At 30.9% G+C, this 25,107-nt stretch overlaps 4 protein-coding genes and 2 pseudogenes across 6 annotated transcripts; 4 read left to right on the forward strand and 2 right to left on the reverse strand.

The window, feature by feature from the left end:
* Window positions 1-1,161: 1,161 nt before the first annotated feature.
* On the reverse strand, window positions 1,162-3,792 carry LOC108858596 (plastid-lipid-associated protein 6, chloroplastic-like; annotated as a pseudogene).
* Window positions 3,793-4,885: 1,093 nt separating this feature from the next.
* LOC108856650 (uncharacterized) lies at window positions 4,886-6,577 on the forward strand. Of its 3 annotated transcripts, none has more exons than XM_018630501.2 (6): window positions 4,886-5,240; window positions 5,374-5,437; window positions 5,711-5,853; window positions 6,003-6,063; window positions 6,180-6,241; window positions 6,343-6,577. In XM_018630501.2, exons 1-5 carry the CDS (start codon window positions 5,094-5,096, stop codon window positions 6,194-6,196), a joined length of 432 nt encoding a protein of 143 aa, XP_018486003.1. In that variant the 5' UTR covers window positions 4,886-5,093; the 3' UTR covers window positions 6,197-6,241; window positions 6,343-6,577. The 3 variants fall into 3 exon arrangements, with proteins under 3 accessions (XP_018486003.1, XP_056866167.1, XP_018486001.1); XM_057010187.1 differs by having other exon boundaries at window positions 4,887-5,240; window positions 5,371-5,437; window positions 6,324-6,577; XM_018630499.2 differs by having other exon boundaries at window positions 4,887-5,240; window positions 5,371-5,437.
* A 332-nt stretch (window positions 6,578-6,909) lies between these two features.
* LOC108856649 (rop guanine nucleotide exchange factor 6) lies at window positions 6,910-9,771 on the reverse strand. The gene is made up of 7 exons (XM_018630498.2): window positions 9,283-9,771; window positions 9,072-9,188; window positions 8,821-8,975; window positions 8,657-8,731; window positions 8,292-8,570; window positions 7,825-8,196; window positions 6,910-7,524 (listed from the first exon to the last, which is right to left on the reverse strand). The coding sequence occupies exons 1-7, from the start codon at window positions 9,584-9,586 to the stop codon at window positions 7,108-7,110; spliced, it is 1,719 nt and encodes a 572-aa protein (XP_018486000.1). The 5' UTR covers window positions 9,587-9,771; the 3' UTR covers window positions 6,910-7,107.
* Window positions 9,772-14,687: 4,916 nt separating this feature from the next.
* On the forward strand, window positions 14,688-15,209 carry LOC108858598 (S-protein homolog 5-like). The gene has a single exon (XM_018632505.1). It carries the CDS (start codon window positions 14,688-14,690, stop codon window positions 15,207-15,209), a length of 522 nt encoding a protein of 173 aa, XP_018488007.1.
* A 217-nt stretch (window positions 15,210-15,426) lies between these two features.
* On the forward strand, window positions 15,427-16,444 carry LOC108858599 (UDP-glycosyltransferase 76F1-like; annotated as a pseudogene).
* A 3,239-nt stretch (window positions 16,445-19,683) lies between these two features.
* LOC108860221 (UDP-glycosyltransferase 76F1-like) lies at window positions 19,684-23,125 on the forward strand. The gene is made up of 2 exons (XM_018634124.2): window positions 19,684-20,360; window positions 22,125-23,125. Exons 1-2 carry the CDS (start codon window positions 19,874-19,876, stop codon window positions 23,024-23,026), a joined length of 1,389 nt encoding a protein of 462 aa, XP_018489626.1. The 5' UTR covers window positions 19,684-19,873; the 3' UTR covers window positions 23,027-23,125.
* Window positions 23,126-25,107: the final 1,982 nt, after the last annotated feature.

A 25,107-nucleotide genomic window follows, 5' to 3' on the forward strand; every position in this document is an offset into this window, starting at 1 on the left:
TTATTAATAAGGGTTTATAAAAACTTTACGAAAAGCTTTATAAAAAAGTTTATAATGGTTTGTATAATAATATATAAGGGTTTATAAGAGTATGTAAATAATTTATAAGAGTTTATAAAAATAATTTATAAATTTTATGCACCATTATAGAAGACTATAAAACAATTTATAAAAGTATGTAAAATTTCTGAAGCGGTAGAGCCTTGCTTGCTGTCCGCATGTGCCTCACAATCTGCCACGTATCATCATCTCTTTGCAAAAGTATATAACTATTTATAAAGGTTTATAAAACTATTTAAAAGGGTGTATAAAACTATTTACAAGAACATATAAACTATTTATAAGAGTTTATACGTTTATTTATAAGTGTTTATAAATTAATTTACAAGATTTATAAATCTATTTACAAAGCCTGCACGTGTTCTTTAGTTTTATGGTTTCAATATTGTGTATTTGGTGTTTATGAATATATAGAATCTTTTTATAATGGTCTATAAATCATTATAAGAATATTTAAAATTATTTATAAGGGTTTATAGATAAATTTATAAATCAGTTAGAAGAGTTTATAGATCATTTATAAATTCTCAGTTCTGATGTTCTTTTTATTTTGACAAGAAGGGGGCAAAGGAAAAATGGATTAACATATTTTCTTTCTGTGATAACAAACTTTAATTTATAAGGGTTTATAAACATAATTTATAAAGGTTATACACCATTATAAGGGATTATAAAATAATTTATAAAAGTATGTAAAATTTCTGAAGTTGTAGAGTCTTGCTTGCTGTCCGCATGTGCCTCAGAATCTGTCATGTATCATCATCATCTCTTTACAACGCCTGCACGTGTTTTTTAGATTTATAAATTTAATATTGTGTATCAAAGTGTTGGGCTTTAAGCCGAAAGGGTTTAAAGATGTTTATAAAGATTTTATATCGAATTTATAAGGGTTTATAAAATGTTTAAATAAGTTTATATAAGATTTATAAGTGTTTATAAAAGGTTTTAATGGGGTTTGAAGAGTTTATATAAAGTTTATATAAAAATATAAATGTTTCTAAACCATTTAAATATTTATATCACTATTTATAAATGCTTATAAAACCATTTATGAACCATTTATAAATTTTATAAAAGCTTATAAAACCATTTATGAACTATTTAATCAGTAAACTGTGAAAACGTAGGGCTAGTCTTCATAGCCTCAACCAGCTCAGAAAGATCAGACTCAATCTTTTCCAAGAAGTTCATTTTTACAGCTGCAATGTACAGCCACGAAGCAAAGTTGCCAGATTCACCAACCAAATCCACATGCACCTGAAAACAAACATTACACAATTGTATTAAAGTATAAAACACAAACAAAGTATAAACCCATATACACTTTCAGGGACATATCAATGCATAATCCATCGATTCATTAAATTGCCTACCCAACAATCAAAGCTACATGTAAAAAATACACACGGCTTTCTACTCGAGGCATGTGACATAAACAAAAAGCTAGAGTCTTGGCTCATGGTGATAGACCATGGCATGCACACAAACTACTAAGAGACAGACTCAAGAACTACAGAGAGCATACTTGGCCAAGAGTGACAGAAAGCAAGCGTCCGGTGGGAAGACCAGGACGGCTACCACCTAAAGAGCGAGAAGAGAAAGCGCTGCTATACAAGAGCCTCAATTTGCCTTAGAGCTTGTCAAGACCCTCAGTAAGATCCACAGGTCCACCAGCGGATTCGAGCTGTTTAGCCGCAGTCTCAGCTCTTTGTAGGTCATTTACACTCGCTACGAGTCCTCTGTTTATTCCCGAAACCACACTCTGCAACCCTCACAACATCATAATCACAAAAGAGATTCTTCAAATTTTAATTGAATCAGCCTCACTCACCAGTAACTTGACATTCAGCGATTTGATTCCTTCGTTATCTCCCGATGTCTCCGGTTCGCGAAAGGAGACCTCCCCGACGGTTGATTTCACGACGAGGTTCTCTTTTCAGGTGTAGTGAAGCTTAAACGAGACGATCTCGGAGTGGCGATGAGCACCAGATCTCGTCGGACGTTAGTTCGTCGATGATGATGATGAGGATAGGTTTGATTTAATTAATCAGGGGTAGAATAGTATTTTATCTTATAAATTTTTAAGGGTAAAGTTGATTAGTGTATTTTTGAAAAGTGGTATCATGAAAGTGGTATTAATGACAATTTCTCAACATTAAACGCTAGGATTCTCAATTATAATGTCAACCACGAATAATTGTTCGTTTTGGCAGTTTGGTCCCAAGTTTTGGAACAATAGGAGTATATTCGTTTAGCTATAAGTGTGGAAGTGTGGCCATGCTTATTTCTTTAGCATTCTCCATGTCAATATGGTGTCCTTTCCATGAACAAGTCTTCTTGTTATATAAGATTTATTTTATTTTGGATCTAATTAGTAAATTTTTTTTTATCATCACATGCTAAATTATAATCGTTTTTTTTTTGTACTGATAAGTAGGCTTCCTAAATCTAAACCTTGTGGTATTTTAAAATTTTTGAATTCTCATGGCAATCTTATGAAATAAAACTTCAGTCGTGCTATTTTTTCTTTTAGAATTGCTGCTCTTGTATATGTATAATAGCTATATATCAAAAGGAATATTTAGTATCCTTTTCTTTCCGTGCTGTGTTTGAGTGGACAATGCAAGCTTTTCTGTTTTGTGTTTTTGATATGAATCACAAGTTTTTTTTTTTTTTTTTTTTTTTTTTTTTTTTTTTTTTTTGTGATATGAATCACAAGTTGCAAACTGCGAAGACAACAATAGAGTCAGCCCTTTGTTATTGATGAATCTTACACCACTATAGCGAATCTTACTTGACCTTATCGATCTTCTGGTCCTTTATACTTATATTCCCCAACCACATATATAGTTCTATTTTCTTTTGTGTTCATCAGGCTATAGCATTGATCAGTAAACATTAGCTCGGTATACAATGTCGACCCCTGGTTCTTTTCAAAACTTCATAGAAACATCATTTTTTTATCGTTGCTTCTTTCGGTGTTTTGTTGTTCATAAACTAATTAATACGTTAGAAGTTTATTTTGTTTCAAAAAAAAGTTGCTACTTTGTTATATATGTATTATTACTATTAACAATGATTTTCAGCTGATGCAATTTAAGAGTAATATTGAAAATTTGAAACATGAATGTGATAAAACACGTACTACCTAAATATAGCGGATATAAATATACTGTACATGTTTAGTAGTGATAAAAACAGAATAAACAATTCATGCATAACATATAAATTATGATCTTTAAAAGTATACTCTCATATTTGCTATATTCTGTTATCGTGCATTATTAGTAATAAATAACAAATCTGCATGAAGGAGATTCAAACTTAGGATATTATGGATGCATATGCTGATTTTTACCATTTGATCCATTTAAACTTTAATTAATAGTTTTACTTGTAAAGTTCAAATATCAATAAATTTGTGGGTGCACGTGCCACCATACCCTCGTAACGTGGCTTCACCCCTGGGTGGAACTATAACCGAATTAAACATAACAAACTTTCAAAACGAGCAAAAGGTATTCTCTACAATGTTCTAAAGAGGCATTTACAAATACTTTGGAAAGCGTTTTGCATATTATCTGCCTCGAATATATTCATTGACCTTAGTGTGGGCAGTGGGCACGGCAATATGTCCCTCACGGGAATGATTTCGAGGATTTTACTTCAATTGATACGATTACCCCTTTTAGCAGCGTACGTACCGCGTAACCTTTTGGAGAGTATTCTCATTTATTGGCAAAAGTTAATGACTAGACACAAAACTAGTCCGATTTTACAGAAATCTCCATATAATTATATATTGTTAGAAATGAGTTTTGCATCCATTCCCTCTTCAATGCCTGACTAGATCGGAAAAGATCCATCAAACAAGTAATGAAGTCGACAATCAGATTTAGCTAGGTCCAGTTCGAAGTCAAAACGTGCCTCGACAATCATAGGTAGTATGGGTTCAACAGTGTGACATTATCGCCTGCATGTCAGGATCACGCCGAACTGTAGCCTCTTCACGTGGGACATCATAGAGCTAATCTGATAAAATACTACATTAAACGTTAGGTTCGTCATATTCGGAGACGATTTTCTCTATAAAAGAGAGGTTCTTTCAAAGGAAAGGGGGTCCGTATCAAAATCCCTTAGAGAGAAATCTAGAAAGAAGATCGGTTCAAAAAAGAAATCTAGAAAGAAGTTAGAAAAATTAACTTCACTTGACTTTAAATTTACGTGTTTTTGCTTTTGCATTACTGAGTTCATTTGTTTCTGAACTCACTATTTCCTTATAATATATGAAACATTCCTCAGCCGGTTCTGAATATAACGAGGTGAAATATTTGTTTTAGGTCTTCAAATTTTTATAAATTAATATATATATATATATATTTCAGATTGTAAAAAGTTATTAATTAAAGTCTCTAAAATCTCAAAATAAGTTATGTTTACCGAATCATAGACTTTAATATTGCGAGATTTTTTCCGATTTACATGTTTTTATTTCCGAGTTAAAATATAGTAAACTATAAATTTCAACTTATATAAAATTTTAAAACATATACATAGTTTTCAAACTTTTATAAATTAATATATACATAGTTTTCAAACTTTTATAAATTAATATATACATAGTTTTCAAATTGTAAAAATGTTTATTGAAGTCTCCAGAATCTCAAAACCGATTCTGTTTATCGAATCATAGACTTTAATATTACCGGATTTCCGATTTACATGTCTTTTTATTCTCGGGTAAATTTAGTAAACTATAAATGTCAACTTATATAAAAGACAGATCACACATGTAGTCAAAGTTTTCAACTATAAGTATGAAGACACGACGGTTAATAAGAGTCGCATAAAACAACTGTGAAATCTTCACGTGTCTTCTCTTATGTTTCATCACATGTTCTCTCCTTTCTTCGCCTCTGTCACAAAATCTAATCCTTTCTCTTTTTCGCATTCCTAGGCCCTTTTCGTAATTCATCTTCCATAAGAAACCCTTTAAAGTTGTATTCATACATATCCATCTACATAACTTTAGCATGGACAAGAAGAAGATTATTGCTGCTTCATCTTCTTCCTCATCTTCTTCTTCGTCGTTTGATCATATATTTGGTCCCAGAGTCTCTTCTCCGCCTTCTTCATCAACCACTGGATTGTTCAATTCCATCTTCCCACGACCCTCTGAGGTACTTTTTCATTTCAGGATACATGAATCATTCTGAACATATGCATGTTACATATTTTTAGGGGCTCTAGATCAATATTCAAAATCATGCTGATGTACTCTCTAATTAAATTTCTTTTGTTGTGAACTAGAAGGGGACGTTGGGGAGGCAAATGGACTTTGCAAGTCAAGGTGGACATGTGAAGTATCAATCTCCAAGTAACTTACTTTCATGAATTCTTTTTCACATTATATATAGTAGAACTAGCTAGGCTATGTTAGTTTCAGCTTAAAATTTTTTCAAAATTTCAAAATTTCAAATAGTAAAAATTTCAAAATCCTCTTGTTATTGGAAAACTTATAGCTGATAAGTCAGAGTTTAAAGTGTGTCTTTTACAAAGTTGAGTTATTCTAAGTTTCTAACTAAGAGTTTAAACTTAGCTTTTTCTATCATACCGAAAACTTATATACGTTTGCGGTATTAATATGTAGATGAACGAGGAGAAAGAAGCAACAATAAAGAGAAAAAGAGTTACCGTAATGAGGAAACAGAACCACCATGCAACTTGAGCTCATCCATTTACTATGGAGGCCAAGAGAACTATTCATCTACAACGACTACCACCAAAGAGACTGTAAGTCGATTCGTATCTTTTTTTTTTTACATGTATCTATCTCACACATAACACCTACTTGCGTGACAAACTTATATTCTTTACATGTGTGATCTATCTCTATGTGTATTTTAAGATTTTGTTTTCTCCTTTATATCTAACTTATGCAGTACAAGAAAGATGGAGATGAAGGCGATTCCAAAAGCGCATCAAGAGGAAACTGGTGGGAAGGTATCGTTTTCCCCCTGTCCACATCTAAAATTTTGTATAATAATAATTATTGACAAGGTTCGTTTTACATAATTTTACACAACTTATTAGTTAATAATTTTATCTGGTGCATGCAGGGTCGCTTTATTACTAACATGCACTGCATGTCATGCAATCCTAATTTCGAGCAACCGCTAAGGTACTCATATAATATAAATATTAAATGAATAGATGCTCCATAAGCATTACATAAGATCTCATGCTCTATATTTCTGATCCAGTCTTTGTTACATTTTGTAGGGAAGTAAGAGACATCATGGTCTAATCTTAATATAAAATTTGAACTATGTTATAAAAAAGTAATGAGTATATAAAAGTTATATAAAGGTTGTCACAAAATTAAGGAATGTGGTATTATCGCATAACAGAAGAGTGACTTGTTCTTGACGTGTTTATTTGTTTTGGTTTACGAGGACCGCAACACTAAAACAAGCCTATTCCTGATGATATTTATATATAAATGTTTGATCTAATATTGTCTGCGTTGTGATGCTTTATAAATGATTGTAATGGTACTTTATCTTTATATCATAATGAATAAACATATTTTATTACTAGTATTAACAAACATGCGCTCGTTGATATTCTTGAAAAGGCCTATAATGAATAAGTACATGTGTATATTTAACATATACATATCTATACTCATCTAATGATGCGGAATATCTGTTTACTAATGGTTAGAAGCTTAGTGTTTGTTGAATATTTAACTTAGGTTATTAGCGGTGAAATTATGTTAATGAGATAATTATAAACCTCCTCTGTTTTTGTATTTTGTTCCAACTTAGACTTGATCAAGTGGCTGAGTAGCAACAACCAACAACAACTATGGATTAGAAAATCAAACTATGACAACAACGTAAAGTGCTTGTAGATCAAATATATTGTCATAGAGAAAAGCAAGCGAATTGCTTTTTTTTTTTAATATATAACAACACCAAGAAAATGCTAACTCAATAACATAACACAACATGATAATAAAAATAATAATCCGATTCTTAAAATTCAACCCCGGAGATAATTAGCCAATGCTTTCTTTGGACCAAATCCACACCGTTCTCTAATGTTTCTCCTAGAGAGAAACGGAGCTCTCTCTCCTCCTCCACTGATGGGGCTTATCAATGGCATTGGTGAATAAGTTGGAGTCGATACAGAGAACGATGGAGTTCTGTAAGGAGTTGATGTGCCTGAGAATGACACAGAGAACAACGATGGAACCGAAATTCTCTTCCTTAGAGAACCTGCTGACCTACTTGATGCATCTTCTTTAGACAACAACCTCAACTTGTCTGAACAAGAATCATCATGATCTTCTTTGCTGATATCATCCATGTACAACACTTCCTCTATGCGTACACCAATGCTATATGCTAAACTCTCTAATACCCTTGAGTAGCTCTCAAGTATAGACTTTCCTACATCCTGTATAAAAAGTTCAAGGTTTAAAACTTAATCTTGTTATGTTTTGAAGTAAAACTCTCAAATATTTTTACATTTATGTTAATATCAACTTTATATACGTTAAACATTAAGTTATGTTATATTAGAACCATATATTTACATAAAGTTTTTCAAAAAATTATTATCTTATTTTCTTACCGAATTGTGTCATATTTTGCATCGGCACAAACTCGAGATTAATAAGATTTAATAATTTATCGTGTTTATTAATTTACTACTACTAATCTATTGAGTTTTTAATGTATGATGTGAAAAACAAACCTTGTTGAACTGGATCTTGCTTGTGTCCAAAGCTGTTTGTCTAAGTCCAGGGAAACGTTGCTTGAGGCTGATCAATAAGCTTTCAGCTCTTCCTGCAAACACCTCCCTCTTGTCACCGTCGTTTTGATTCATCATCATCTCCCTCACAATCATCCCCCAAGAAGGTCTTGCACCTGTGGATCGATACAGAGAGATCAGATGCCTGGAGTGAGCTCTTCTCCTCCAAATGTACATTGATGCTTCTACTCTATTGGCCATCTCCACAACCGCGTGCTCTGATGAAAGATCTATTGACTCAAGCAAGTAATCTGCTGAGAAGTTATCAGACGTGATGTTTCTATAAAGAAAATCACCAAGACATGATCTTCCGTTCTGCAAACAAAAACAATGTGATGATCATCATCAACACACAAGTTTAGAAACTTGGCTATGAAGATTTAAAAAAGTTTATTTATTATTATAATAACCTTTGGAAGAGCTTCAAGGTATGCTTGTGGAACTTCCATATCAGCTAAAGCAATGCTGTTGATTGACATACACGCTTTCAAGATTTGGTTAGTGAAATCACGAGTGTGGTCTAGCTTCTTCCTGGTTTGCTCAGAGAGTCCATCTGATGGCACACGTGGCAGAGGAAGCCACCATTTGTCTCCATCTTCACGGAAAGAGTTGGACCTTGCAGACTCAGAAGACACAACTCCTTGATCAACGTACCAGAACTCTGTTCCTTCAAAGCTGTCTAATATCTCCTAAAGACATCAAAGAAAACTCTTTTAAGCTGCCGTTTCAAATGATTTCTAAGCCTCATGAGGATAACAAAGGAGAAAGTTCTTACAATAAGCATGTTGTCTAGCTTCCGAAGAGCGGGAAGACAAGTAGATAGATCTGATCTTGGTCTGCAGTTCATCACCTTACCAAATCAAGAAACAGAACACACTTGCTCAGATACAACCAACAAGGACTCATTCTCACTAAAGTTATAATAAGGCTTGAAGTTACCTCAATCTTGCCTCCATTGGGGATGTTCTGAAAGGAAGGTACCAATTCAACAATGTGATCACTAACAGAGAGAAGAACTTCGATTTCTCTTCTCCACATTGTTTTCTTCTCACTTGGTAATGGCTCTAGCCTCCATTGTTGCCCCAGAATCGCAGCTTTTTTTATTTATTTATTTAAAGTTAACAAAAAAAGTCAGAATCATGTTAATATCATTTATAAAACATTCAAGGCTTTAAAAGTTAAAAAAGTACCGTAGAGATTGGTAATAGCGTTTGAGATGGCTAAAGCAGGACAAACTCCTTCGCCAGATCCTGACATGTCTTCACCGAGCAGCAGCTTCGCCATCCTCTCTTTCAACAACTCAACTTCTACACACAACAGACAACAACAACACACATAAATGTCAAAACTCTGTCGTTTTAACGAAACAGAGAGATTGGTTGGTTTTAGATTTCACGAAACCTGAAGTCTCTGTTCCGATTCTCTTAAACCCAAAGGTGTCGACTTTCGTCGGAGTTTTCTTCACCATCATCTTCTTCCCTGAACTCTTCCTCCACGAGCCTTGTCCTAACGGCCATCCAAGGAGCTGCGATTTCGTCGGAGGAGATGACAGCGAAGACACGGATCTCCCGGAGCTCGATCCAGCACCGCAGCTAGAGCTGCTAAGACTCGAATCGGTTGTTGACTCGGTCACTGATTCAACGACGTTTCGTTTGCTCTCACCAAATCGCTTAGATCCTTCAAACCCGATACAGCTATTCTCCATTTTCGTTATAAAGATTGAAACTTTTTTAGAAACCCAGAAAAATATAAGGAAAGAGAGATCAGTAGTAGTTGTTGTTGTTGTGGTCCATCGAGATCTATGGAGTTATTACAATTGTTTCTGTTGTTGTTTCTTTTGGTTCTGTCTTAAAAATGTTTTTGAATTTTGCAAAGAGGGGTCACATGCATATCTCAACGTCTCTCTGCAAGTTTTTATAATTTTATTTTTTAATAATTTTTTTATTTGTGTGTGTCTTCGAAGTAGCCGTTATACTGCCACGTCGGATTTCGGACACAAAGGGTTCCGTGACCTTCCCGCAGTCTTAAGTCCAAAAAACTACTCCTTCCTTTCGAATATATACAATTTTTATTGGTTTGGGTTAGTTAATTATTATTTTAGGAATGTTTCCGTTAATCATTCTTGGTTACTTAACTTTGGTTTGGGTTGTAATTTGAATATTTATAAATCAGATTATGGGTGTTTGCGTAGTGCTATGTGACATCGACTACCATTACTTTGAACCTTTTTTTTTGGAAGAAGGGATGCTTCATTTTTTATAGATCTATTGGTTTAAATGGTTCATGAAGGGTAAAATTAACTAAGATGTATAGTTCAATAATTCGATAAGAAAGAACTTGTTAATGTTAATCCATGCCCATGGAACTTAGTTTTGATCGCCAGTGTTAATCCATGGAATTATTATTTCTGTACGTGAAGATTTGCTTACATTTTAGTGAATAGTAAAATGAAAATTAGTGTGTTTAATTTTACAAAAATGTGTGTTTAAGTTTCTTTGCAGCTCGTTGCAGGTTTCGTTTTAAGCTACTTTCTTAATATACATACTAGATTTTGACCCGCACTTTAAAAGCGCGAGATTACATTCTTAATTAAATATATATATATATATATATATATATTCGGTAAAATCAAAATTTGTATATACTTTGTATATTTTTATTTTCCAATATGTATATATATATTATTACCAACATATACAATATTTATAATTATACAAATTTTATATGAGCATTATGTAAGTTTTTATGTGGATAATTTTTTTTTTGCAAAAATTTGTTTCCAAATTTTGAGACGATAGTTTAAGAAACAGAGCCGGACCCATATATTTTTATCTAAACTTTTTCAATAAAAATATGGTATTTACATTTATAAAATTAGTTTTTTACATGAGATATATATATTTTACCTTTGAATCACTAAAAAATCTACTTACAAAAGTCAATGTTGGATCATTACATTATTTAACTTCATATTATTTCTCATATAATTAAATTGTTTACTATTAAATATATATATTCTAATCTAATATGTTATTTCAATATTTTCAAAATAAGATATTCAAAAAATATTCTGAAGTATCTTTGTCTAAGAATACATTGTAATAATATATTTTATTATTTTTAAAATAGAAATTATATATATAATAAATTTTAAATAATAAATTTCTTAATTAATATTAAATATTATTATAAATGAGTCTAATACCTTTTTGATTTATAGAAAAATAAAGCAAATTACTATAAATATTTATATATATACAAAATTCATATTCAGAATTAAATTGGTATACCAATTAATAAATATAAAGTTACTTAATCAATTTATTAAATATTTTATAAATTATAAAATTCAAAATAATTACATATATAGGATAACATATATTTATGAATTTTAAAAACTAATTCAACTTATTAAAATAAAATAATAAAGCACAATATATAAACTAAAAGTAATTACATATATTTAATTTGATAAAAATACAATACTAAATTTATTTGGTATTAATATTGTTTGTTTATATGGTACATCGAACTATAGGTTTTGTTTTATAATTATAATTTTTTGCGATTATTTCATAAAAATGTAAACATTTATCAAGTATGAGACGGTTTGAATGAAAAATAATTATATAATAAATAAATTTTTACTAATATAAAAATTAAAAATAAATTCATAATACAATTTTAAATTATAAGTAAAATTATATTAGGCGGGTATATAAATGAATTGTATTATTTTAATAAAATTATATTTATAGAAATATTATTTTAATTATCTATACTTTAAAAATATTCTTATAAAAACACATATGTATAAAATGCCTAATTTTCACTATATAATTATTTTAACTAAAATTAAGTATATATCAAATACCGTAGATTTCGGTTCGAAAAGCTGAGAAAAAAAACTAAATGTATACTAATACATGTGAGACTAATCATAGTATAAGTCTTTTTTTTCTGAAGGGTGAAGATTAGAAAGTTAGAAATGCATAACTATTTATATGACTGAGATTACACAAGATTTAACAACCAAAAGATACTGTATCTCGAATGAAAATATAGATAATTAGTATTAATGTACTATAATACTTGTTTTTTACTTAATTTAAAAACTATATAGATTTTATTAATTCTTAATTGCTATTTTTATGGGATGTAATCTTTACAAAATATTAAAAGATTCATGTTTAAGATATATTAAATTCTCCTAATATATTAGTTGATATATATATGGAAACATTTGCAATGACATAAATATAGTAATGGCATACCATTGTAATTAACTTCAAAAATCAAGGGCAAATACCTATTAGGTATTTTACTTTAATAGTATAGATCCAAGTCTTAGTTTATATAACGCTTACACAATATATAATCCGTAGTACAACAAAACCTTTGTACCTACAAAATAAGGATTTAAAATCTTTAATCTAATTTATTAAAACTAAATTATATTTGAAAAATTACCTTTATTTCATTTTAATATTTACAACTTATGCCATTGCATTTATCTCTTACATTTTTACTAATTAATAATAGACCTTCACGTAAAAAAGTAATCACATTTGAATAACAAACCCATTAAGACATGCTTACCCAATAATTATATTTATCTCTCCAACAAATAAAACACAGTCTATTCTTTTATTTCAGCCGCATTTCCCAATCTCTGTAGAATTTGGTCTACATATTTTATTAAGCAAAGAGCGTAAAATGAAGTGTCATGACTAATTAATTTTAATAATTAATGCAAACACAAAATAAAATATAAAAATAAATACCCGTCCGGTCGGGCGGGTCAAGGTCACATATTTTATTAAACAAAGAGCGTAAAATGAAGTGTAAATTTTTTTACTATGTTACAACTATTAAAACTAAAATAATACTACCAAATAACTATAGTAATGCAAACAACGGGAACATCATTAAACCAGGCACTATACCTGTAACATGAAGTCATATAATTTGATTTCTTTTTTCAGTTCTATATAGAGTAATTGTAAATAAGATATTGAAATTTCATATATTAAAATTTATTTGTCAGAAAATAATATATAGATTAAGAATTACATATATCCTATCGATTTGGTACTGGCAAAATCATGTAATATATACTAAATATTGCTAAAATCATTCACAATACAACAACCTTAAAATACCAACTAGAATATGATCTGCACACCACAGCGGATTTTGATTTTGATTTTTTAAAAACTTAATATTTGTTTTTTATAATTAGTATTATATATTTTAGATGTGTCACTATATAACTAAATATATATAGTGGTTCTTTGAATATTCTAAGTTCCTATACATCATAATCGAACCGAACCAAAACAGATAATATGATTATTTTTGGTTATTTGATTATTTTTAGATTAATTTTATTTTGGATACAAAATATATTATAAACCAAATAGGATAATATTGGTTATTTTTGGAATAAATATCTCAAGTTTTAGATATATTATTTATTTGGATATTTTTAAGTTTCAATACATCAGAACTAAACCAACTCGGACCTAGAAAGATCCGACTCAGAACTCACCAGAAAACTTATAGTACTTGAACGGGTATTCGGATGATAATATTGCTAATTGTGTATAAGTATAACTATATTTACCCGAATAATTAAAAGGAATAAGCTACTATTTTAGGGTATTGATGCCTTCTAATTTAAACGTCATGTGTTTTACATATTTATAAATAAATATTGATTTTATTTAAATGGTAGTATATATTTTTCTTATTTAAATTTATTAAATAATTGTTTATTATAAAAATTTCTAAACATAATAATTTATAATTTAGTTTATATTGAGTAATTTATTTTATTTTTGAATTGTCAACAGTTTTATCTAGATTTTACAATATGACTCGCCCGTACATATATTTATTTTACTTTTTTATGGACCAAACTTTTTATGTACGATAAAATTGTTATATATACTAATTAAAATTCAGTGATATATATTTTATAATCCTCAACATTTATCATCTTCGATTTACATTTGGATATTATTTATATGAAATATAAATAAAATAATATATTTATATACTGATTTATATTTTAATTATATATTATGTAGATAACTATTTTATGTGGTTTCACTTTTTAGATATTACTAATAAATAATTAAAAATATAACTATATAGATTTCAAATAATATTGTATAAATATTCTAAATTTATTAAGTAAATACATAAATTTATTAAATAAATACCTAAATTTATTACTAACAAATAATAAAAATATAAGTATGTAGTTTTAAAACAATATTGTATTTTCTCTGTGCAAGCATAATAATAATTATTATGTCTAATTACGATATAATTTTGTATAACTTATATAGTTCCGACACACATATATATAACAAGAACCAATAACATAGTCTTAACAAAATGCTAAAGTAATGCAAATTCAACCATTAAATTGTTATATTTTGAAATGTTTTTAATTTATTGTAAAACAAACACCCAAACGGACGCTCGGATCAAATTCTAGTATTTATTAAAAAGTCAAAAGTCTTTTAGTCAAGACAAAAACAAATTATTTATTTCCAAAGTTATGTAAATAATAATATATTATCTTACCAAAATAGACAATTCATATTTTCAAAATAAGTAAATATGTAGCTTCAACAGAAAGGAATGAAATTTTACATGGACTAAAAAAACATACATTACTTTACATAAATATTCAGTCACGGCTTCAAATATATTTGCATTTTTTTGTTAATATCTATAAATAGGGAATCAATATGAACTAGTCTACCAATCCACTCTACATGATTTACATAACAATGGCTTTCTCTAACAAGCTTCATTGCATTTCGATGTTTATGATCATCTCATATCTTACTTGCATTCTTTTTGCATCAGGATTAGATGTCTCAAACACTGTGGCGGAAGCACCAACACCAGGTTCGGGCCACGGCGGCGTGTTACCTCTAGCACCTAAGCATGTTGTAATCCACAACACTGTAGAGAACGGGGAAGTTCTGAATGTACATTGCAAATCTAGTGACGATGATTTGGGATTGATCCATATCCCTTGGGATAAGTACTGGGATTTCAGATTTCATGTTAACATTTGGAAAACTACGAAGTTTCGTTGCCATTTTACGTGGTATGGAGGCGGATCTCATTATTTTAATATATTTACAGTAGCAAGAGATGATACTCCATCTGGAAAGACTCCAGTATGTAGAGAATGTATTTGGGAGGTGGGAAAAGAGTCCGTAGATGAGAGAACTCCTATGTGTCGTGTAGATGGTGATGGATATACTCGTTACTGTTTTGAATGGGACGATGATAGTCTTTAAACAAAGAATTGAATAAAATAATACCAATTTCATAATGTTCGAATGTTTAAATGTTTTTTTCCCGTAGAAGCTTTTTTGTTTCTACATAAACAAACTACTCCATTTGCACTTTTTTGCACTACTATTCCAATTAACTGGGACTGATTCAGAATAAGAACTCCCATATGGCTATCTAAAGAAACTAACCAAGAAATGTCACCAAAATTTCTCGAAAAAGATGATAGAGAACAACTTTCGAAGGCTATACATTAAGAGACAAAAAGTAATCGTGTTCATGACTATATGTACCTGCATAGAGAGAGCTTCAGCTGAGTCTAATGTGACTTATGTTTTTCTAAATTCCATTTGATCTCAGATCAAAATGATTTTATTCAATATATATATTGTTTCTGAAGCAGATTCTTGACTATTCCTAGTAACAAATCATTCTCGCTTCCATGCGATAAATCTGCTCTTGTTTCATCAGGAGTCATATGGAACACATTCGGAGATCTTGAAAGAGACTAACTTAAGTTACGGATCTGAGCAGCAACTTCCAAATTTCCTTCTTTCCGATCGGACCATTTCACGAACATATTAATAATCTTCCACAGAAAACAAAGAACAAAAAACAAATTGGCTCGACAAGCAAGAACGAAAGTCAGTGGTATATGCTAGCTTTGGAAGCCTTGCAGATATAGAAGAGAAAGAGTTTCTCGAGATTGCTTGCGGTCTAAGAAACAGCGAACATCCGTTCTTGTGGGTGGTTAGGCCAGGGTTGGTCCGAGGGACCGAGAGGCTCGAGTCATTTCTTTGTGGGTTTATGGAAAACATTGGACATAAGGAAAAATTTGTGAATTGGGCGAATCAGTTAGATGTATTGGCTCATCCAGCGGTTGGCGTGTTTTGGACGCATTGTGGGTGGAACTCAACCGTAGAGAGCACATGTGAAGGTGTTCCAATGATATGTAGGCCTTGTTTCACGGACCAGCGTGTGAATGCGAGGTACATTGCTGATGTATGGCGAGTGGGGAAGGTGTTAGAGAGAAGTATGATGGATAAGGGAGAAACAAAGCAGGTTGTAAGGAGTGCAATGATAGATGAAGGAGTCAAGGAGATGGGATGAGAGATATAGGTGCTTGGCCTTTAAAGAGATGGCTGACAACTGCTTAGAAAAACATGGGTCTTCGTCAAACTATTTGGACAAACTTGTGAGGCATGTCTTGTCTCTCGATTCATATGTTTTTACAAGTTAGAAAAAATTATTGTGGAAGCAATGTTTTTAAGCACTCATCAAACCTTTGGATGTTATGTATTTCATCCTTTCTCTTGAAATAATAATGTTTTTTTTTTAAACTAAAAAAGTTAAACCCAGGTCAATAATGACACAAGCCTAACCCCCGGGTGGAGGTACAGCCCACGGATAGACCCTTTCCTGGGCATTCAAATGAGCCGAAAGCAATAACTCATATCCGTGTGGCCGGTGGGGTTTGAACCCGGGTTCGCCTTGTTGAGTTTTTTAATTCCCTCAAACGCCATTAGACCACCACCACCGGTTAAATCTTTTCTCTTGAAATAATAATGTTAGTTGTTTGAGTTTTATATGATCATTCATCCTTGCGAAATTGAGCATTACCTTTAGGGATGGCGAAGGTAATAATCAAACCAAAAGAATTTGAATGTTAAAACAAATATTATCCGGTATTACTTTTAGTTTTGGTTCTAAGCTGAATCTGGTCCTGAAACAAATAAAACATATATAAAGTGAGGTAAAGTTTGAATCCAACCTTATAACAAACCATCTCTACAGCTAGTGTTATACTATCATCTGTTATACCGCTTTTTCGGGGTCCACTGGCCCATCTAATGCCACCATCGAAAGTTTTGAGTCGTACTCGAGTAGCCTACGAAGGTGGCACAACTACTTGTATAAGTGGTTCTTGGCGGTGTACTAAAAGTTTAAAACCACACCAACAAAGAACGTTCACCAACAAAATAAGCAAAATACACTCAAAAGTCTCAAAAGAGAATTTAAAGGAACAAAAATGGAAGAGAGAAAAGAGAGGAGAATAATGATGTTCCTTTACCATATGACTAGGTGATAATCCGTGCCATGCGCGGAATGAGTGACCAGAAATTATTACTTTTAATCTATAGATATTAGAAATTTAAAAGTTATAGTCACAAATATGAGATCTAATGATATATATCTACAAAATTGTACATGTATATATAATGCAAGCTTATTTATTTTTTACTTTTAGAAGACTTGTGTAATTAGTTAGGTGTAAATGAGGTATATTTCTTTAGAAAACAATATATAAGAGTATACAATAATATAAATTTAAACAATATATAAGAGTATGCAAAGATAAAACAAAACATAGACAATCGAATTTTTTCTTTCATAAAAAATATGATTATAATATTAAAAAAACATAGGTAATAGAAAAATAAAATACTAAAAAAACAAATAAAAAACTGATAAAACCATAATAATGTGAAAAGTGTTTTCAAGACTTCTAGTTTGCACACAAAGAATTAATTTACCAAACTAAACATACTTATTTACCAAATTCATTAAACACAATGATATACCTCTTTCTGAAAGCATCAATTTCTGGAATATTATTAGATTTAGCCATGAGTGTTTTGCTTGCTAGAATGTTTTGATAAATAAGTTCGAGAAGCAGAATGTGGTGAGGAAGAGATGCATTGTCGACAATGTATTTATATTATGAACGAAACTGGTCTAGGGTTAATGCCATGAAAACAAATCACCATAACTATAGAATTTTTTTGATATTTAATATTACATAACTTATACGCTCAAATGCATAACTAAAACTTAACTTAAATTTGAAAACATAATTAAAATTCTCTTTTATTTGACCAGATTGACGAAAATCAATAAAATTAAGATTATGATTTGCTTCGAAATTTTGAATTCATAATCTAAAAATATGGCATCAATTCATAGCATTGATACACAAAATCACTTGCATATCAATTTCGGCATCAAGATTGCCTTGACCAACACTATAATTGGTGAGATAAAACTCATGACATAAATAATTTGAATTAAAAAAAATTGTTTGGTAAGAATGGACACTTTAGGAAACGTTGGTAGAGTGATTAGTCAAATTTCAAATAATTAATTGGTAATTATGAGCATGAAAATCCGTAATAGGAATGATTTAAGGCAAATTTTACTTTGTTGTAGCTTCACAATACCATCTAAATATGATATTTGGATAGGTTGGTGATTTAAAAAAAAAATCTCATAAAGTACATAACATGCAAAAGTATGGAACCATATAATATCACGAAACATGCATGAAGGATGCATAGAATGAACTATATAATATCATGAACAAAATTATAATAAATTAATATATTGATCACGCATGAAGCATACAAATATGTCAAATTTATCGCTTTTTACTATTGTTGTATTTGAGTTTGCATTTATATACTTTGAAAGAATCACATTTTAGGAAACATATTTTCATAAACATGCAAAATAAGGAAACCACAAGAACCATAATTGTAGAGTCAAAACGATCAGACATATTTTTGGAAACAATGGACATACGACTTCATAACGTATGTCATTATATTGACCTCCAAATATTAAATTTTTGTAACATAATATCATGTCTTATAAGAAAACGCTAACATAATTGACAATGTCAATGCAATGTAATATTCCTAGCAATCAAATGGTTTTTTCAAATTATGGTTGAGAGTGATTGTGGGAGTGACACCTAAGAAATGGCAATATGTAATTAACACAAGGTTATTGTTTATGAATGCTTATAAAATAATATGTAGGGGATTCCTGAGATTGAAAAATCTTCCGGTAATGGAAACGAATTAATGTGCCGGAGGAACTTAGCTTCTTCAGGAATCATATGGAACACAGATATTGAAAGAATCTCACTCATGAATTTTAGCAGCGAGTTTCAAGTTCCCATCTTTCCGGACTGTTTTACAAACATAGTGAAAATATTCTACCTGACTTACAATTGTTGTGCAATCAATCGAAGTATCACATAGAAAATTTCGACAAAATATATCTATTTATCTAAAAAAAATATTCAGTAATTTTCTTTTGAAGATTCCTAATTTTGTATTCCAAATTGGAAGCTTAATTAAAATATTATATTTGGATCATGTGTGTTTTCCAGTACTAACTTGAAATTTTAGATGTTCAATACTTTTTCTATTGATCAAAATGTTCAACACTTTTGTTTTAGATTGGATAATTAAACAAAATATTGGTGACTTCTGGTTACGATAGCGAATTTGGCGCTGCTGAACAAACACGTGAGAGAAAGACAAAACCCACATGCGGAAGAAGACAAACCTTGTTATGGGTAATGGTTAATGGTTTTCTAAAAACATACACGTTACTTTAAAAAAAAAAAAAAAAAAAAAAAAAAAGGACCACCATGCAAATTTTTAAAAGTCCCAAAACGAGCGTTTCACTATAATGGTTACCGTCCAATTTTCACCAGCTCTCTCGTTCCAACGTTTTACACAAATGGCAAACTAATATTCATTTTAATCTTAATATTATACTAGTGTTTCGAAGTATATTAGTCTCTAGTTGTAGTGAGAGCTTACATTACACAACAACATATCAAACAAATCTTGAAAACCTAAAGTTTTAGAAGAAAAATATGGACGAAAGGAAAGGGAGGAGAATAATCATGTTTCCTTTACCGTTTCCGGGACATTTCAACCCAATGATCCAACTCGCCAGTATATTCCACCACCGTGGCTTCTCCGTCACGATCCTCCACACCTCCTACAACTTCCCCGATCCTTCTAGATACCCACACTTCACCTTTCGAACCATCTCTCACAACAACGAAGGAGAAGACCCTCTTTCTCGGTCAGAAACTTCGGGTATGGACCTTGTCTCACTTCTTCGTTTGCTGAAACAAAAGTACCTGGAATCGTTTCGTGAGAGTCTTGCGGCGGAAGTAGGTGGAGGAGACACCGTGTGTTTTCTGGTCTCTGACGCTATATGGGGGAGCAACACGGAAGATGCGGCCAAAGAGGTTGGAGTACGTCGATTAGTGTTGAGGACAGGTGGTGCAGCGTCGTTTTGTGCTTTTGCCGCTTTCCCTCTCTTTAGAGATAAGGGCTACTTCTCTACACTAGGTAAAATACCCTTATCTATCAGTTAAAAATTGTTTATGTTACGGAAAATATTTAATTCCGTAGTTCTAGTGTTAAAGTTTTTGACTGATAATCACCTAAAGAACAATATGAAACTTCGGATGATGAGGAAAAACAAATGAAATAAACTAGGAATTGATAGATAAATAATGATGAATGAAGTTTCAAAAGTGTTTAACATCAAGATTTAAAAGTGAAGATAATGAAAAATTGTACACTTATCTCGAGACTGAGCGATCAATATATGAGTTTATTTTTGATTTAATGTTAGGAGCATAAAAGAATGAAATTAAGGTTGATACAATTTTCTTTCAGTTGTATCATAAGAAAATATTAATTACATAAATCCAATCTAATCTTAAACATTTTTCTTTATTGTATATCGATCAAGTTAGTTAGAACATTTCTAATGTACGTCTATATTTTTCCTTAAAATATAAATCTTTACCATACAAGTAATTTTGCTATAATGTATGACTATAATATAGTTTCTTTAGTTTGGAAAAAAATATGGAGAAAAAACTATTTTGTCACGGTATTTAGGAATGAAAAAAAAAACTTTTTATATTTCCTCATAAAAAATCTACATTGAAACAAATCTACTTCTATAACAGTTTTTTCCTATTTTAGACAAAAATATAGAAATAATTAAATATAAAAATGGTCTTAGATTCTTGGAAACTATTTCATACCACACTTAATCGTATAGTACTAGCTTATTATATGTTTTACACCTTTTAAAAAACTTTTTTTGGGTATTTCATCATACAGTTACAAAATTTTGGTATTAGCCAGAAAAATGTGTGTGGTTATAAATACACAATTCCTTGCTTGTTACAAATACTTAGTACTTGAATAAAATCCGATAAAGTCAAAATTTTAGATATATAAACATTCCAGATTTAAATATTTTTTTATTATTAGAAATGTCTTAAATTTCTTTATAAAATTTAAAATTTATTTTTTATAAGACATTTTTATTAAACCATGCTTAAAACATGTTACTGGATCACATAGTCTATATTTTTATTTCTTAGACATCTTTTAGCTAGGGCTGGACAAAAAATCCGAACCCGAAAAATCGAACCGAACCCGATCCGAAAAAGTAGCACCGAACCCGAACCGAAATTGATTAAATATCTGAACGGGTTCAAAATTTCGGTATTTAAAAAACCGAAACCGAACCCGATCCGAACCGAAGTATTTTGGGTACCCGAATGTATCCGAATTAAATTTATATACTTAAATATATACATTATTTTTATATATAATGTATATTAAAAATATTAAAAATATATAAGATACCTTTAAATTTTCCAAAATACTCGAAAAATATATGCAAATAGTCAAAAGTAAATGTTTAAAATAGCTAAAGTATACTGAAAACACCAAAATAGTTAAATATCTATTAATTCTTTATCCAAATATTCAAAGAAAACCAATTTATATGTTAAATTAAGGTATTTTGACATATATGTTATGATAATTTATATGTCATATATTATCTTTCTTATAGATTTTGAAAATTTAAAGTATATAATGAATTTTAAAAATTTAAAAACATTTTAAATGGGTTATCCGAACCCGAACCGAACCCGAACCGAAAATTAGAAATATCCGAATGGGGCTGAAATCTTTGACCCCGAAAACCCGAAACCCGAATGGACTGAACCGAAACCCGAATGGGTATCCGAACGCCCAGCCCTACTTTTAGCAGTGTGAAAATTCATTATTTTATTTATCCAGATTCTAGACTAGATGATCCAGTGATAGAGCTTCCACCACTGAAAGTGAAGGATCTTCCGGTAATAGAAACGAACGATCCAGATGAACTATATCAAATAGTTACCGACATGGTGGAGAGTGCCAAGTCTTCATCGGGAGTCATATGGAACACATTCGAAGATCTTGAAAGAGACCAACTCATGGATTTGAGCAGCAACTTCCATGTTCCCTTCTTCCCTATCGGACCATTCCACAAACATAGCAACGATCTTCCACCAAAACCAAAGAACAAAGAAGATAATGAAATAACAGATTGGCTCGACAATCAAGAACCAAAGTCAGTGGTCTATGCTAGCTTTGGAAGCCTTGCAGATATAGAAGAGAAAGTGTTCCTCGAGATTGCTTGCGGTCTAAGAAACAGCGGACATCCGTTCTTGTGGGTGGTTAGGCCAGGGTTGGTCCGAGGGACCGAGTGGCTCGAGTCATTGCCTTGTGGGTTTATGGAAAGCATTGGATATAAGGGAAAAATTGTGAAGTGGGCGAATCAGTTAGAGGTATTGGCTCATCCAGCGGTTGGCGTGTTTTGGACGCATTGTGGATGGAACTCAACCGTAGAGAGCATATGTGAAGGTGTTCCAATGATATGTACGCCTTATTTCACGGACCAGCGTGTGAACGCGAGGTACATTGCTGATGTATGGCGAGTGGGGAAGGTGTTAGAGAGAAGTATGATGGATAAGGGAGAGATTGAGAAGGTAGTGAGGAGTGCAATGATGGTTGAAGGAGATGGGATGAGAGATAGGTGCTTGGACTTTAAAGAGATGGCTGACAAAAGCCTGGGGGAAAATGGATCTTCGTCCAACTATTTAGACAAACTTGTGAGGCATGTCTTGTCTTTTGATTCATATGGTTCTACATGTTAGAAAAATTTACCGGGGAAGCAATGTTTTTAAGTACTCATCAAACTTTCGGATGTTAAGTTTTTCATCCTTGCTCTTGAAATAATAATGTTAGTTGTTTGAGTTTTATATAATCAAACCAAAGAGAATTTGAGTGTCAAAGCCAAATTTACCTGGTATAACTGTTTCATTCTAAACTGAATCTGGGCCTAAACCAAATAAACTGAAATTGGGATCCTAAAGTTTGAATCCTTTACTTATACGTCCTCTTTGTCGGGGTCCACTGGCCCATATAATCCCACTATGGCACTATCGAAATTTTGAGTCGTGCTTGAGTAACCTACTTATGAAACCAAACAACCAACATTATATTTGATGTTCTGTGTCTTTTTTTCTTCTTAAAATAGTAATGTTGGTTGTTTGGTTTCAGATGACAAATCCTTACAAGTAAAATAGTATGGATAGTTGGGCCATTATACATAGGGATGGGAAAATAATCGAACTAAACTGAAACCAAAATCGATTTAAATGTTAAACCAATTTTAACCGAATTTATATATCTTTCTAATCAGAATTCGAAAAAAACAAACGTAGTTGAAATTGCGAATATTGGTGATTTCTGGATTATATGAAAGCGAATATGGCGCCGAACAAACACGTGAGAGAAAGACAAAACCCACTTGCAGAAGAAGGCAAACCTGCTATGGGCGATCATGGTTGATGGGATTGGGAACACGTCAGTTGCTACCCTCGTGTCAGCTTAATGAACTATCCGCAATCAGCGACACGATGGTCGGAACCTTGATTTTTCCATTTATTTTTAGTAAGTTTCTTTTCTCGTACCATTACAAATGTATTTCAATATTCTATTTCAATATATTCTTTATTTTTGTCGTTAAATATTCCCAGAATAATTCTTTTCTTAATTTTACTAGTATTTTTATTATGAAAGTTGATAATTAATTTTAGTTACTTTTAACTTTTATAAAATTTTCATAGAGTTATGACTTTGTTTAAAATAAAAATTTTCTTAAAATACTATTATATAACCAAGTGATTCTGTTTTTATAAAAACTGTATTTTTTAATAAAGAAACTGTTTTAGTTATATTTATAAATATTTAGAAGTGAAAGGACTATTTTAAAAATAAAAAGTATGATTGACTCTATACAGAAAGATGTTATTTTATATCTACATTTGGATGGAAAATATCAATCTCTATTTCTCTAAAAACAAAGATTAGTTGAAACACTTTTTTCTATATTATATTATTTAGAAGTGAAAATAGTAATTAATTGGAGATGCTGTTAGAGTGCTAATAACATCATTTTTATAAATGTTATGGATTATGTGACATTGTGACTTATGTCTGACATATTATTTTAGGCCTTATCATACTTTTGATATGGGGTTCTTAACAATGATTTACAGTAATCTCATATGCACCAGCTATTTCATTAAGCAAATTAGCCTAACTTTTATTTTGGTGGTTGAACATGCTAATAATGCATTTCTTTAACAAGAAGATAATACACAAACTTCGTTTCAAAAAAAAAGATAATACACAAACTCCAAAACAAAACATTTATTAATTTTTCTTTCTGGTCTAGAGATTTAGGCTTACTTAGCGACAAGTATGCAGTCGAACTTGGTTAAAATCTTATTTAGACATCTCCAATTGCACTCTATAATATCCTCTATATTTTACACTAAAATAAAGTAACTCTATTATAGAGTTGTATTTACTTTAATCGTTTACTTTATAATATAGATTCTCTATAAATATAGTGAATTATAGATATTATATAAATATAGTGAATTATAGAGTAATGTTGTTTTTCCACTCCAAATATAGAGTGAAAATCAACATTTATATAGTGACTCTATTATAGAGTGAACCATTGGAACAAATCCAACTCTATAATAAAGTTACTCTATTTTAGTGTTAAAATATGGGGAATTTTCAAAAATACCATTTTCAAGGTACCATTATTCATCTTTACCACCACTAAAGACACATTTTCAAAAATACCTTATTTATTAAAATGGTAAAAACTCTTATATCTTTGTATTTATATGATTTTCAAAATTCTAATCTCAAATTC

Source organism: Raphanus sativus, chromosome 5 (assembly GCF_000801105.2).
Source record: "Raphanus sativus cultivar WK10039 chromosome 5, ASM80110v3, whole genome shotgun sequence".
Lineage (NCBI taxonomy): Eukaryota > Viridiplantae > Streptophyta > Magnoliopsida > Brassicales > Brassicaceae > Raphanus > Raphanus sativus.